Consider the following 16,666-nt stretch of genomic DNA (forward strand, 5'->3'; position numbering starts at 1 on the left):
AAATGTATCCACTAGATGTGGATACAGATTCAACATATAACAACATATAACATAAATATACATTTAGATAATTGTAACTTACTAAAACAAGGGTCTACAGCAACGCTAATGGCTGTGTGAGACCACACTTGTTTTTTGAGCTAAATGCTAACATAAGCATGCTAACATGCTCACAATGACAATACTAACATGCTGATGTTTAGCAGGTACATGTTAACCATTGCACCATCAGCATGTTAGCATCTACTATTTGCAAATTAATTCAAATAATGAAATCAAATATTCGTCATTAACCAAAGTGTTGGACAAATAGAAATTTTAACCCACTGGATGAAAAGTTACGACAACGCTAAAGTAATTATAATTCATCCTGGAGGAAGTTCAATGTCTGTACCTAATTTCAGACAAACACTGCCATCCCTACAGCTATGCTGCTGGGATGATTACAACTATTTTCATTCATTTTCCACAGAGATTGTGGTGGGGACAGACGAGTAAATCAAAGACATTGACAGGTACAGGCTAAACATTGTGTTTATTTCTGTAACAGTAATGAAACATACAGTCAGACAAAACTACAGGCTTAATGTCAGTGGTGCGCAAAAGGAAGCGCAGTCACAGCAGGGTTTCCACTGATACCGGCAGAGTCAAAGAAACATATCTTCAAAGTACTCATCAAACTCCTCCTCCCTAAACAGATAAACAAAATCACAGAAATGTTAGTTCCTGCCATGCACAGTGTTGACACAGACTGTTAGGTGCATTCTTTGGGTGGCCCAACTCTCACTGTGTTAGCACTCTGCTTTTATCGATACGGAATACAAACAAACAAGCACCTAATTTACCTGCCATCGACGGCAAGTGTTAACACAGGAGTATCTCTGAATGTGGAGCATTTAAATTGTCTATGATGATCATGTTTTGTGCGTAGAACAAACAAAGCATGAAATTCAATACAAACACAATTATCATTATATAAATTATATAACTTGACTCATTCTAAAGTAATTTGTGTCCAGTGCAATTGATCAGAATCACTACCATCATATTATTGACTGTGTTTTGTCTTGAGGTCAAGAGTGTTGCTCATTTAGTAGATGTGCTTGAACACACACCGACTCTTACTTTTGACCTTTGCAGTAATATCTGAGAGCAGAAATCTAAATGTCAGGAGTGTGTGAGTGTGACATTATCAGGTTAAAGGTTTAGTGACTTCCCTGACTGTTCATGACAGCTTTGTGTGGGGTATCTAAGTGGTCTACATACTGTGCTATGTACGGATCAGTACCCTATGTAGGCTAATTGGTAAAGACTGCCTGGAATGGTTTTACTGCAGCTTACTGGGTGTGATTTAATATGAACATTAGCGTTTAATCTCACCTTGACTTTTCCTCCACCGCTGGGGCGGGTCCTCGCCAATGGTCGGCTTCTGATTGGCCCTCTGGCCCATCCTCAGCTTCAGAGTCTAGCAGGAGAGTTTCAGAGAGCTGTCAGTCACACTTCCAGGAGGGAATAACTAACAATAACAGTAGTTCAACAGTTACTGATGTCAGGGTAGAAACGTCACACAGCAGGAAGTTGTTTTGTTGAAGTTGTGCTTGACCAATCAGTGAACGTTCAGACTATAAATCTAGCAGCATGATTCTGCATTTCTTTGCACGAACAAATTCAAAAAGAAGTTTCAGTGGGTAGTTTGAAGTGGACAAATTTAATGTTTCCAGAACAGCGACAAAACCGAGTAAAGTAGGCACCTTTACCTGGGGCCACAGACATCCAGGAGCCAGTCTTACCTTGTGGCTCTTCTTTAAAAGCATTTATTATTTAAGTTTATATTGTCCTCAAAAGGTCCCCATTCCTACATAGCTTTTTAAATCAAAATTCTTCAAACTGTCAAAAAGAAAATCTGGGGGCTAGTGGTATTTCAGCAGGGGAATTCTAGGTCTTTTGATAAAGCTTCTATGTGTAGTTTCTTGAGTGCACTGTTCTGGATGGAGAAATGGATTGGGAAATGAAGGCAACAGGGTACATACACAATGCAGTGCGGGCCAGAGGTTGAGCGTCAAGAGGAGGCCATTAGCATATTTTTAACAGTTTAATCCAGTCACTTCCAAACCAGATAACATTGTGCAAAATGAAAATTATAGGTTAGCTTTGCCAGCAGCCCTAGATGTGGCTCTAATATAAAGTAGCCCTCAGTTTCCAGGAGATGAAGTACCTCCATTACCATAAAGTCCCTAACTCTCCCTGAACGCATCGCTCACAAATTACTTCAACTGCTTCAAATATGTGTTTTTGTGTCTGTATTCCAATGCATGTTGAACTCAGTGACATAACCTCTGTGTCTGTGCACATCTTCTCCCACCCATCCATCCACTCCCGCACACAACCATCCACCCACCCACCCATCCATCCATCCATCCATCCAGATCCTGGAATAAACAGAACAGGGACACAAGAGGGCAAAGACATACATCATTTCGTTTTGCTCACAGTGAAGGGCAAAGTGACAAGGAAAAAAGAAAAAAAGTCAAGAGGAATGGTGAGAGACAGAGCTGAGAAAAAGCAGACAGAGCTAAATACAGAGCTAATGGATGTGTTTCCAGAAAGGACTGTCAAGGCTGTTTTCACTCCAGACATTTCGGAGGAGTGTCATGGCCTAGAGGCCCAGGAGAGTAGATCATAAACTGTGCAATGTATGTGTATTTTGAAATGGGGGAGGTCCCTCTGTGTGTGTGTGTGTGTGTGTGTGTGTGTGTGTGTGTGTGTGTGTGTGTGTGTGTGTGTGTGTGTGTGTGTGTCTGTGTGCACATGTGCACGTGTGTGTGTGAGAGAGAGAGTTATGAACATTACCTTTGTCCGAGTTCAGCAACTCCTCTGAGCTGCTGGAGGAGGTGGAGCGATCTGTAGAGAAACAGAGAGAGTTGTAAAATAAGATATGTTTTAATAGAATGGGACAAAATAATAATGTCGAACACAAGAGAGAAATGGGAACGATATCATTTCCAAGCACAAAACATAAACAAGGCTGCTCCCACAGGCTGTTACCATCTGATGAGATTACTGCCGTAATTAATGGGACAGTTTGAGAGGAATCTTACCTCTGCGTCTCTTGTGTTTGTGCTTCTTGGAATGTGAAGACGATCTCTTCCTCTTCTTCTTGTGTGGTGGTTCCTCACTCTCCTCCGATAAACTTTTAGTCTTTGCCTTTGCTTTTACCTCTTTCCTCCTACAAGGAGAACCACAAGTTGACCAAAATGTATTCAGAATGTAAAGCGGCCACTTCTTGAAATACAATGTGGAACCCAATCACCCAATCATTTTGACATAATAAGCGTATGAATTGAGTTGAATTAAGCAAAACATTTTGTGGTGTTTGTGAGGTCACAGTGACTTTGACCTTTGACCACCAAAATCTAATCAGGTCAACCTTGAGTCCAAGTTTGAGCCAAATTTTAAGAAATTTCATCAAGGTGTTCCTGAAATATTGCGTTAACAAGAATCGGACGGAAGGACGGACAACCTGAAAACATGATGCCTCCGAGTGCACACTTTTCTACAATCTTTGAAATCACTCATCGTGGGAAAGACGACCTACATTTTTAATGCAGAAATGCATCAAGAGTAAGAGGTAGGTCAGCTTACTTGTGATGGTAGTTGAGTTTGAAAGAACATTCAGGGCAGAGTCCTAGAACAGAGACAACATGGAATCATCATTACCATTACAAACAGTTTCATTGTTATCATCATTATCATCATTATTATTATTACAGACATTATTAGGGTTAAATCTTGCACTTTCTATAACAGCTTAATTGTAATGTTGGTGAAAAGGGACATGAAGCTTAAGCTACAGCTGCAGTCAGTGTAAGTCGCTGTAATTCAACCACTTCTGTGCAGCATTTAGGGAATGAAATACACTGGAACGAACATTTCTCGTTTATTTACAGTTAATGACCTTTGCAAAACGTACCCCTTGGAAGTTTTCTTGTAAACATACCTAGTCACGATTACATTCATTGTTTCTCACCAAAACAGATTGTGTGTGTCCTTGGGGCCTAACAAATGTGTTGAATACATTTCTTTCCTCATAAAGCTTTTACAAAGCCTGCAAAAGCAGAATTAGGTCCAAGCATTAGTTTACTCAGTATTTGTGTTTCTTTTAAGTATTTCTATATGGACAGATATTGTACATAGATATACTGTATATACAGACCACAGAATGAAAAGCACATTGTCTTTATCTTCCTGTTAAGCGTTACACCATAGTTTTAGTTTCAATTCATGCTGCTATAGAATCTAACTGCAGCAACAACTGAATGTAAACTGACAAAAATGGTTCAACCTGAAACATATATAACAGTATGATCAGCACACATCTGGAAACCTGCTCCATTCACAAATAAAATAATATGTAAAGAGATAGGGGGCCAGGGAAAGAACCCTGTGGAACTCCTGTGGAACTCCTGTGGAACTCCTGTGGAACTCCTGTTTCACTCTTGTAGATGGATTAAAATTTAAATACTTATGTGTTATTCATTTATTTATCTTCATTATATCATTGCAACATCATCCTTATCCATCCACTGAACCTTACCAACTCCATGCTGCAGGGTTGCCAGATCATATTTCATTACTGTCAAAACATTGGATTAAGGATTACTGCAAGTTGAGAAACATTTTTTTTTTGTATTAATGAGGAGAAACAACATGTCGGGATGTGACCTGTTGCACTAACTTGTTAAAAGAGCCTGCCATTTCCTGCTTGACTGAGCTGACTATGACTGGTGGGTCCTCCAATTACAGTAATTATTCTAACAGGATTTTCTGCAGTATGATACCTGAAGGAGGATTATTATGAGCTGGGTCTTAGACGGGAAACCCCACCAGGCCACAGCCACACACATCGCTGACATGCATACACACAAACACAGAGCATAACCAGAGAAAATGGGAAGATAATTTGTCATTTTGCTTACTGAGTTTGACCAATGCATTCCTCTTTTCACTGTGTTCCACGTAGGCAAAATTCACCTCCCAGCTTTTTAGGCCTTCCTGCTTCTCACAGCGTTTGTTTCCACACTGGAACTGACCTGGAAGACCAGTGAGAACATGTACTTTTCACATACAAAGATGTACTCCATGTTGATAATACATTAAGTAAGAAGTAGAAAATTACGCAAGCCACTGAGCCCTGACAGTGAATTTACAAATACTCTTGTGTGCAAAGAATTAAAAAAAAACATGGCGGAGTTGATATGAGAGGATGTAACTGAAAAAGAAAGATGTTTTATTACACGATTGAGGAATTCAGACTATAAATCTCCAAACACTTCAGACTCTGTCAGGCAGCCTCCAAACCCTGCTGCTCTCCTTCACCACCCTCCCCCCTTTTGCTCTTTGCTCTACACCCCTCTTGCACTACACCCCTTCCTCCTTATCCCACTGCTCCGTCTCATCTCCCTTTCTTCACCTCGCCTCATCTCCTCAGGCCTCCCTCCAGCTGCTGCACAGCCTGCCTATTATCCCCAGAGGAGCTTAAGGTGGCACTGATCTGGCCTGTGGGGTTCCTCCAGATTGTAGCAGGGGGAGCAAGTGCGTCAGAGCAGTCCATTCTTGGCAAAGGGGCTAGAGGAAAGGGATGCCTGCCCTCACCTGCCTAAGATCAAGACTCAAATTCAGGTGAGGTGACGTTGGTCGTCATGGCTTCGAGCCACTAGGGCCATAAGGCAGACTTTCTCTTCACGTGCTGTATTAGATTTAAGTCCCATGACGTCAGCTAAAAAACACACTTGTGGACCTCTGGCTCCGGTCCTGGATCTTTATTTGGGTTTATTTGGGTGAGCTTGTTATTATATACAAATAAGTAAAAGAAACCAGAAATGATATGACTTTATGGTTGAAATTAAAGAACAATCAGTGTAGCTCTAAAGTAGAATACTGAGCCGTATTTGTATTTATTTTCCTGGACAATAAGACATCACACAGGTAATATTTTGATTTAACTTCTATTTCTAAATACCCTACCTGTTCATGTAAGACAAACATTGTTGTGTTTGTCGGATTCCAAGTCTACGGCTGCTTTCCTGAATGATACTACAGTAAAACAACGCAAACAGAATTTTTTTCAGCTTAATGGCACCACAAGTTCACGTCTCCAAATATTTTCACCAAATTGAAAAGACCATGAATGGCATCCCATCCAATAGCTGTTGAGATATTCCAATTGGGACCAAAGTAGTAGACTGATTGACTGACTGTCATTGCCATACCTGGGGCTACAGTACTAGTGTTGCTAAATATTATATTCATTAATGAATCAACCAGTTCCTTATCATAGAAAAACAGCAACAATTTGATTACTTAAATTGCTAACTTCAAATGAAGTTTTTTTTTTTTTTTTTTTGTATATGTTCACCTAACTACATTTAAAAAGACTTAAAACTTAAAACATCATCAGTAAAGGGAAACTGAAAATTGTAGTATATCCCTTTAAATCCTTGACGTCTGGTCTTTTCTGACACTATATGGGAGTGACTTGGGGCAGGTCCATCTTCTCAACTCTGTGCCAACATGACGCCATGAGCAGTGACTGATGCTTAGAGACATCACTATCATCAGTGACGTCAATGCCAATCGCACTGGAATTCACCCGTGGTATCTTAATTGTCTACATCACGCACGAAAAAAAAAAAAAAAATCAATCACATAACGCTCTGTCTACACACAACAGCTTTTATCTGTAAAGAAAGCAGCTAAACCTGTGTTTTGCCTACACAAAACTGAGCCCCCTTGAAAAAGGTACTGAATCCCTTTGCTGCTGCAGAGAAACAGTCAGTGTCAAATATAAAAGAATGTGATATATTTGAAGGTTACAACACAGAGAGTGTGAATGTGTCTGACCCTCCAGCTACTCATAACCACAACAGTGACAGAGCGGAGTCAATGGAAATCTGTTTCTAGGCAACTTCTTTGATGAAATAAATGTCAAAAACTAAATACAATCAAGGTCAGGAAACAATTCTTCGCTTATTTCTGATTTTCTGCCCCCAGGCTCCACAATTTCCCACACAAAGGGTAATAAGCACAACTTTAGTCGCTGCGTTCAGAAGGTGGATTTTTAAAATAGGGCCACACACACAACAACGTCCCTGCTTTACAAAATAAGTTTTACACAAAAGCTTTTCTATGGGTCTCTGTTGAATGTCTTTGCAATAAAAAACAAAAACAAAAGGGCCGCCACTGTGTTTTGTTGACAAGCACTGGGTATCCTCACACATCAGGTGAGCCTCACGTGTGCCATGTAAAGGGTTGGCACCAGGTCAGCTGAGTAAACCCATTAAGAGAGGGAACTCCTGTCCTCCTACGTCAATGGTTACTAATGCCACCAGTCAGCAGCCTGAGATCAAGATGGATACACCACAGGACAGATGGCTGCATGATTAACATTCAATGGATGAAGTTGGGGCAGTGACCTGAGCCTGTGCTCTTTCACTTTTTATTCACTCTTGAATAAGTGTTCACAAAGAAGACATTATTACGAAACTAGGCCTGACTTTGAGAAAATATTATAATTTGACAGGGTAATTAAAGTTCATGGAGTATTCTGCCTAAGCTTTTGCTATTAGGCCTAACATTTCCAGTTTGTGGAAATATTTCTGATACATGAGACCAGTTGAAAAGGCAAACCTATTTAAAGGAATGTTTGAAAGTTTAGGGAAATATGCTTATTTGCTTTCTGGCAGAGAGTTGGATGAGAGGATCAATGCCACTTTCATGTCTGTGTGTTAAGAACAATATGACGCAACAGGAGGGAAGCCAGTTAGCCTGTCTCTGTCTGAAGGTAACAAAATCTGCCTACCTGCTCCTCTAAGGTTTTTGTTGAACTATTCCTTCAATGGCATGGCTTTGGAGAACAGCTGTCACTGTAAAACTTTACACATTCCTATCACAAAAGGTGCTCTCTATACTCATCAACTAAAACTGCAGGCTAGTGAGTAACGTGTGTGTGGGATGTTCAGGCTCTGCTTAAAGTTAAATGGAGACTAATTCATGTGAATGAAGAGTGATCATTGCTCGCCTTATACATTTATCCTAGGAGGCCCAAACAAATAGATCCGCTCCCACCCAAAACGATATTTTTTTATCCTTAAAGTGCCGACTGATTGAAAAGTCTGTCTGAAGGCTGCATTCATGTGCAATAGTTATTGAGCTGGAGAATTCAGTGCTGCTTTGCAGCCAATTCTTGATACTCACCACCCCCTTCTCCCCGCCCATTGTAGGGGTCGACCAACTTTAATAAATTCTCCGCCTGTGGGAAATGATAAACATTCACTGCCCCAGGCAGATTTTTCAAATATTGGGAATGTAACTGGCAACCAAAAGGCTGCTTCTCTGTCCACACAGTCCCACCTCTGACTCTGGATCAGAGTTAGCCTTTTTATGCCTGTCTTTCACATTGACAAGCAGTCCAGTTTGCTGACCTGAAGTTCAACACTCGTTTTATTTTGGAACTTTTATTTACCTCACAGCAAGTAGCCTAAGGAGCATTATATCCCACTGAGATGATATTTTTTACAGAATGTGTCCAAAGACCTGCTTTGCATCTGTCTATCCCTTAACATACCACTGAGAAATATTCATATTTCATATTTCTTAGTATTAATGTGCAATACCCTGCGACACACACACAGATAAACACATTAAAACAATAAGAAAAGAGACGTTTGCACTTCCATTGTTACACTGGGCAACTCTGAAAGCTTTGCAGGCTGTGAACTAATGAGCTATCACTTCTAACACTTAAAATACATTCACACTTCTTTGGAGCTGAAGGATTTTGTCTGGAAAAACAGAGCCCAGCTGGATATTCAGTACAAACTCTGCCTTTGTTGGAACTGAGGCTACACTAAAGCAACTATTTAAAGCAAATGAAATGTTCTCACCTTTAAATTGGCCTGCCACTTTCATTTTATTTAAAAACGTAAAATTAAGGGAAACTGCCAGGATGTGACAATATTCCAATTCAATCATGTTAGTGGACCACATGCTGTATAATAAGCTGAAAAATAAGTCTGAGGATGGAGTAGAGGTGGAATCAGAGGGTTAGAAACTCAGGCAAGTTGGAATAAGAATAAAAATTCTGTCACAAACTGAAATCCAAAAAACAAATAACAACACAAAAAATATAAAACTCTAAGGTCAGAATGCGAGAACTATTATGTCTCAGTGACGGCTTAGAGTGGCCTCACACCCCAGCTAACAGTGTAAGTTACACAGAGGTGGGTCAAACCTGATTCCTCCACTGTAAGCGAGCGTGTGGTGAGCGTTTTTTAAAGACAGGAAAGTTACATAAGCTAAGACCTTTGATACTCCATTTACTTTGACAGGGGGCCCACCAAAAATAAGACTGGCCTCAACTACCTTTGGTCTTTGACCTCCTCCTGACAGCAAGACTAAAGCTCAATTTATACCAGACGGGAAAACCACAGCAAAAAAAAACATGACTTGGAATGAAGTGGCCGCATGCCTTTCATCACATACGTACATCTGCTCCAGCGTAAAAGACTAAAAACTAATTTTACCAATTCAATATACTCATTCAATGATGGATTTCTCTTATTACAAACCGCCTGCCTCACATACTGACATTGTATGAGAAGCAAAGATGATATATGGCAAAATCATAGCTTTATGTTGCCGATGTGTAATGTGAGCAGTGCACGCAGCAATGTTTTTACACGCGAGTCCCTGATTTGTTACTATCGTACATGCACACACAAGGACACATATGCACACGGACTAGAGCATTGATATTCGTGCCAACTGTTTCACACTGTTCCACTGCTCGACAGCTGATGGCAGTAACATGCAAAGAAGCACTGGAAGGCACAGATGAAGGTAAGGTAGAACACTGACCTTACCAAATGGATACAACAATGATGAAGGATCGACAATATCCAAAAAAAAATCATCTTTGTAAATGTTTTATGAGGAATCAAATATATTTCACATGTTTGTTACACATGAGAAACATTGAATTTAAACATAAATTTTGTTTGTTTACAAAAAAACTCCAACAGGCACGTTTAAGGTCTGTTTACAGGAGGTCTTTCAGGCTTTCTCCTTCCCTCACACATGACTGGAATTATTCATGCGAATCTTTCAGAGACTAGACAAAAGGGATGAGGATGAGCATGAAAAATTCTGTAAGATGTAAGAAACCCTTGGACTCCCAGGAAAGGATAACATGTGATCCTGCTCTTGTGTGCTTGATTCAAGAATAGAATCTTTCCCTTTCTCTTCCCCCTTAATATTTTCAAAGGAAAAATATTCCAACCTTTTGGCACTGCACGCTCCTACATCCCATATCACACTGGGGCCATGAAAAGAAAGGTCAGTGCTCTTAGTAATCCAAGTGATTGAATGAAGAGTAGTCAGCATTACCTAATACCAACATGACCTGAAGTGCACAGAGAGCAAGGGGACGCTAAGAGGATGATTTCCAAAAAGGTGCCTATGGCAGAGTGGAAGTGCCGTGCTCCTTTAAAAGGAGCTGTAGGATCTGTTTAATTGGGAAAAGTTTGGTCTTATCTACTCTATCTGCGAGCAGAGGTCAAGCTTGGCCATCTGACTGGCACTACACCTGAGCCTGGAATAACAACACGTAGTGTAGGTGTAACTACCTGAACAATAAAACAAGATATCTAGGCGATGATTCATCTACAGTTTGTGCAGATGCAATCAAGTGATACTCTTCATCAGCCTTCAAATCAAATCAAACTTAAGTCATAAAGACGTATTCCACCTTTGATTTTAACCACAAACACTTTAAACGACCTCTGACTGAGGACATAGGCTCCACCTTACAGCATTAGATTAGTATTGATTTCACTTGAGTGTTTAGTGTCTCCTGCTCTAAATAGTGGTTTAAGAGGTATTTCTCTGCAAATCATCAATGTACACAAATCACAGAAGTGACAGCTCAAGTGAAGTGCCTGCTCTAATCCCACTTCCTGTAGAGTATTGCGACAGGGTGGTGAACTGTCAGAGACCAGGATTACACCGTCTTAATCTGGAACAATATATTGGCTTAGTCAGCTTTCTAGGACACACTGGGTCAGTTTGTGAGGCTGTATTGATGTAAACATGAACAAATTATTCAAATGTAAAGTGTGTGAGTGAGTGTGTGTGTATGTGGCTCTAGGCATATCAATGAGCCATCAAGGTAAGTTTACCCTCTGTGTGTTGCTGGTATAGCCTTTCCTATAAATATATGTCACTGTCACACAAAGGAGCAGCAGACAGGGAGGAGGTGTTGCACTCATCATGAACCATTAATACACAGTTGTCATCGAAGTGTGGACAAATTGTATTAAGAAGTAGAATGTATCAACAGCACACCTAAGTTTAGTATGCATCACAAGTGTGGAGGTAGAATGAGGTTTTTCTTTGGGTGTAAGACATAAACAGGGAACCAAAATAAGTAAATAAGAAAAAGAAAAAAAAGAAAATTCACCTGAATCAAATATTTGAAAGGTTTTCTGATATTCCGGAAAGTCAAAGCAAAGTGAAACATGCATATCTGTAAAACAGTCTTACATGAGGACAGAAGTATCTACAGTATGTTACCTGCTGCTATTTGTCTTTATCGCTGTCGCCATCTAGTGGAAAAAGTTGTGAACTGTTTTGTGGGCATGATGAGAAATCTTATCTGTCCCAAATAGATTGTAACATCAGATGTCCATCAAACATCACAAACAGTAAGAAAAATGTCTTTCCTAAAGCTGATTACTTATTTTTGTTTTCCAAGATCTTTTACCACCATCTACAATTTGTTGCTTTGTTTTTTTCCAGCTGTGAACATCTGCCTCATTTTCTCTGTGCATTGCATTGTAAGAGAATAGTACACATCAACAGCACAGCCAAATTTAGTATGCATTCTGTCTGGTCTGAGTATGCTTCATTTTCTCACTTTTCTAGTGTGAACACATTACAATCTAAACACCTGTTAATAACGAAGTGAAGGTGATTCGTTAATTAAGAAAAATGGTTTCACTTTCTCTCATTAAGGTCACAGAACATCAGTATTATCCTGCACAGTGTTTTGAGAAAGCAGCACATGCAAAAATATAAAAACATGTAGAAATGTATAAACTCAAAATTTAAATTAACTTTTGACCATGCCATACCTTTGCCAGAGACAACTTCATTCTCAGTCCGCCAACGAAATCCAAACTGTTGGGCACATATTTAACAAGATGTAAATCAGCAAAATCATTTGCAATGAAACAGCCAGACACACAGCACAAATTACATTTCTTTTCCCTAAAATAAAGCATATAATGCTTAATTTAAGAAATCCTACCACAGCTCATTCTAAACCTTGTCTTTGAATTGTCATTAGCTTTCAATTGTATTTGTTTCAGTGGAAGAATTCAATGTTTCAGGGTGTGAGTCCTGTTGCAACAGCCTGACCACTCCACCAAAAATAAAATTATACAAACAAAATTCAATTTGGCAATTGTAAAAGCTCTTCAGAAGGTGTGAACAGCTGAAACACAAACCTTCGTGAGAATATTGTGTATTCCCACTTTGCATACATATTTACGCCTTACTATATGTAATATCATTTGCATGTTTACAGTATCTTCAGTGGCTGGAATGAAGCATCAGTGAACAGGAAGCATCACAGATGGTGCAGTCGTCGTTTAAGCTCGTCATTAATATGTTAGCCGGCGTCTGTCTAGCACATTTTCTGTCTGTGGATTCATCTGTATGTGCTGTCACACCTCATTTGCCCGACACTACTGATCAAAATGCGACTACACTTGTGGGACTGATGCAACTCACCACTGCATTTGCAATCATTAGGCAAATCAGAATAATTAATGAGCAACACTGGATTCATTTTAAATTTTTGAGTCAACTGGACTTATGGTGCCTGTTTGTCTGGTGGCTGTTTACTCTTTTCATTTCAACTATAGTGCCTCTAATAATTAAGGGTCAGTCTGGGTGTTATGTATCATGTACCTATGACAACTGTCATATGTACGTCAGTATCACAGCCTGAGATATATCGCATGAGTTTGAAAGTATAACACCATCAGACCAAATAGTGCAGCTATGGAGCCATAAGCATACTGCCCTTGGATTTGACATAAAGTTATTTGAGATGGCCCTGTGGTCACTGGAGACAGAGCACAGTGCCAAAACGCATCATACCCCCGACTTGTATCTTAAATAGACCAGTGGTGGTGGATATTAGTGTCTGAGTTTTAACCTTAACTCATGGTGCCACCACTGGGCCAATTAGTGTGATTTTGGAGCACAGTGCAAAAAATGGATCATCCTGCCAAGTCCTAGCAGTGGTGGCTAGGATGGCTGAGGTGTCTATAGTCACTGTATTATTTTCTTTCACTTCATTTTGTAGGTGTGGTAATTTTCGCCTTATGACAACTTGTGCTTCACTTCATCTTTTTTTTCTCTGCCGCAGCAACAGTTTTGTTTTTACAAGGGGATTCATAATAATAGTCCTTAACTGATACAAGAACATGCAGTGTTTTCTTTTCCCATTACTCAACGCTGTATACTTTATCAAGAGGAAATTAAATAGATAGATACTGTAATTATTTGAAATATGTCATACTGTTATTAGTGTAACTAAATATTGCTACAACACTCGCTCAGCCTCATAATGACACAGCAACGACATATAAAAGCTACAACACCCAATACTTTCTTGTCTGAAACTGGCTTCTGATGTGATAACTTCACATGTTCAAAGTTGCTATATTCAAAATAGTCACTGACCGTCATGTGGTGTCACATTGTTTGATGTGAGCTACACCTTCTGCTACTCCGTTTCTGTTTAAACTGGCTAATAAATCAATCAATAAAACAATGAATCTGTTTATCCTACCTTATTTTCCTTGTATCTGCTGAGGTCAGTTATGCAGTACTCTTTAAACAGCTTGTCGTAATACTTCTTGGCAAGTTCTTTTTCCCTGGAGCAGAAAAAGTCCAGATGTAAGATAGAAAAACACAAACTCATCTGAAAATAACTGACTTTTGCCACCAGACACAAGCTACTAGATTCAGAGTTTTGACATATTTATAATTCCTTTAGAGGCAGAGATTTTCAAAACAGAACAGAACAATAATCAAGAGGAAACTAAATATTAAAGCAGCCTGCATGAAACGTTGACGAGTGATGAGCACCATGTCATGTCTTCCTCGTCCTCGTCCCTCCAGAGGAAGCGATGATTCTCACGCAGCACATCCAGATCTGTTTTGTCTTTAGCTCTGAGGGAAACAAAAATAATCTTATAAGCTTTTAATTGCAAGTGCACAGATAAGGAGAGTTATTACAATAACATTACTACTAGTATAAATTGTGGTTAAGTATATACGAAAACAAATGAGTATCCAATGATCTGTTATGATTACACATATTCTCATTAGTTGAAGTGACAGCAGATGACTGATCGTCAAGCTTGATTGTGACACACAGTACTTACACAGAGCGTTTGAAGTCAGCCATCTGTCCTCCATAATAAAGTATGTAGTCACCGACAAATTTCTTATGTCGCTCAAACTGGAAACATCTGCTTAAGGTCAGCCTCTCTCTGAATGTTAACTTTGCACACTGAAAAAATGTTCCACATCCCTTAGTTTTATTGCCTTCAAATGAAGGCAACTAATATTTAGACTAACATGGAATTATTACATGGTTTTTACATTCATTGTCATTTCACAATTAAATTAAAAATAAAACAGGATACAGCATTCAATGATATCAGGTGGGCTCTTCTGTTCCTGGCTTCTTCTCTGAAAAACAGGAAACAGAATCAGTGACCCAAAAGATAATCAAAGATTAGGTGATGTTCACGTCCTACTTTTTTGATTTTTAGAAACTTTGAATATAATTTATATAGTTCTACTTTATAAATAACAGTATTATGAGTTTGGCCTCAATGTAATGACAAAATGTGTTTTAAGTGATTTGTCACTGAATTAACTTAAAATAATTAAATAATTAAGTAAAATTGAGCCTTTTATTTTTGTTTTGAGTATACACTACACACTTTGAGACATGGATCAACAATAGACTGACAAGAAATTATTATAAGACAAAGGAATTATGGTCCAATTTTACTTGAAGCATATATTAATGGTTCATAGGGATTTTAGTTGGCAGCAATGATAAGTTTTCAAACATGAAAAAATTATAATCGGATTTTTCTTCATTTTTATACATCACAAATTGCACATGAAAATTTCAATTTGATTGAAGGATTTCATTTAAATATAGGAAATGTTTATATATTATCATAACTGACATTAATCACAATGTGAACATGGGATCGAAAAGGAATAACGCTCATTTTGGGAAAAGGAATTAAACTGCATGATGGACGTGAGAAGTAATTAAACATAAAACATAATGACTTGCATAATTAGATATGATTGATTGTACACTACCTGTCCAGTTCATTAGAGTGTAAACTCCGGTGAGCCACTTGGGAGTGCCGGCCTTTCTGGAACGGCTTCTGTAAGATTTCCTCTTCACTTTTCCTGACAAAGGTACAAATAAATACAGAAAGCATGTGTTAGTTGATGAGGTTGTCGACCCACATCAGTCTGAATGGAAGCTCTTGGAGACAAAAGTAAAGATGGTAGAGGAAGCACTTATATTTATCCACAATATCAGCCTTTGTGTGACTTCCTTTGCTGTTTAGCATTTTAGCATTGGTCAACACAGACACAAAACCCCATTAGTTTAGATGATAAATATTTGAATACACACATAAATATATCAGTGAGCCTTTGTGATGCTGTTGTCTTTAGTTTTACCTTTTAATGCCTCTGTGTGAGGACTCTCCTTGTCCATCATCATCACTGAAGTCAGAGTCATAGCCACCGCTTCCATGCACCTGAGGAAACACAGGAACTCATTTGTGTTGGTGGAATCACATCTGATCGAATGCAATGCGTTTATTTATTTACATACAAACAGACCAACTTGCAGAATGAAACATATTTCAAAAGGCATAACGTATGCTGTATGTATGTACCCAGTCACTGAGAAACATGCTCAGAAGCCTGTGACACTTTTACACATGGGTATAGGTAGCCTCTTAGATTTTTATCCACTACACACGATCGGTTATAGCTGACAATACAGTGCATATGACACTATGTACCGCTGTCGAATGACCAGTTTAAGTTGTTGTTCGGAAGCTGAACATCTTCAAGATGCTATTTTGTGTTTTGTTCTTGGTGCTTTACATGGTCCTGCCTCTGTAACAGGCTTCTTCGTGAGAGCCAATATACATACTTTAGCATTAGCCATTAAACATACAGCCAAAGTTCGACACAGCGATGCTGCTTTTAGCTAAACGCTTAACTGTAAAAGCAAGAGTAACAGCTAGGCTAAGAGAGGTAACCCCTGTGGCTAACTAATGTTTTGGCTAATGTTTTTAATGCTAACTGGCTAATAACAAATACACGAAACGCTAAATATTCTTCCAGACTTGTTTACATGAAAAAGGCAGATTTTACACTTTAATAGCAACACACCTTCACAAGATTATCCATAAGTTTCTTCTCCCTCAGTCAAATGTTTACAAAATGAAAAGCACGTCGCCATATGATGACGCAGCATAGC

General features: G+C 39.0%; 1 protein-coding gene across 1 annotated transcript; it reads right to left on the bottom strand.

Moving 5' to 3' along the window:
* Positions 1-527: 527 nt before the first annotated feature.
* LOC111220281 (protein FRA10AC1) lies at positions 528-16,651 on the bottom strand. The gene is made up of 14 exons (XM_022743314.1): positions 16,579-16,651; positions 15,853-15,932; positions 15,481-15,573; positions 14,781-14,826; positions 14,517-14,593; positions 14,218-14,301; positions 13,919-14,003; positions 12,189-12,234; positions 4,977-5,090; positions 3,643-3,685; positions 3,099-3,226; positions 2,851-2,901; positions 1,381-1,465; positions 528-690 (listed from the first exon to the last, which is right to left on the bottom strand). The coding sequence occupies exons 1-14, from the start codon at positions 16,594-16,596 to the stop codon at positions 648-650; spliced, it is 993 nt and encodes a 330-aa protein (XP_022599035.1). The 5' UTR covers positions 16,597-16,651; the 3' UTR covers positions 528-647.
* Positions 16,652-16,666: the final 15 nt, after the last annotated feature.

Source organism: Seriola dumerili, unplaced genomic scaffold, assembly GCF_002260705.1.
Source record: "Seriola dumerili isolate Sdu_G_001 unplaced genomic scaffold, Sdu_1.0 BDQW01000068.1, whole genome shotgun sequence".
Classification (NCBI taxonomy): domain Eukaryota; kingdom Metazoa; phylum Chordata; class Actinopteri; order Carangiformes; family Carangidae; genus Seriola; species Seriola dumerili.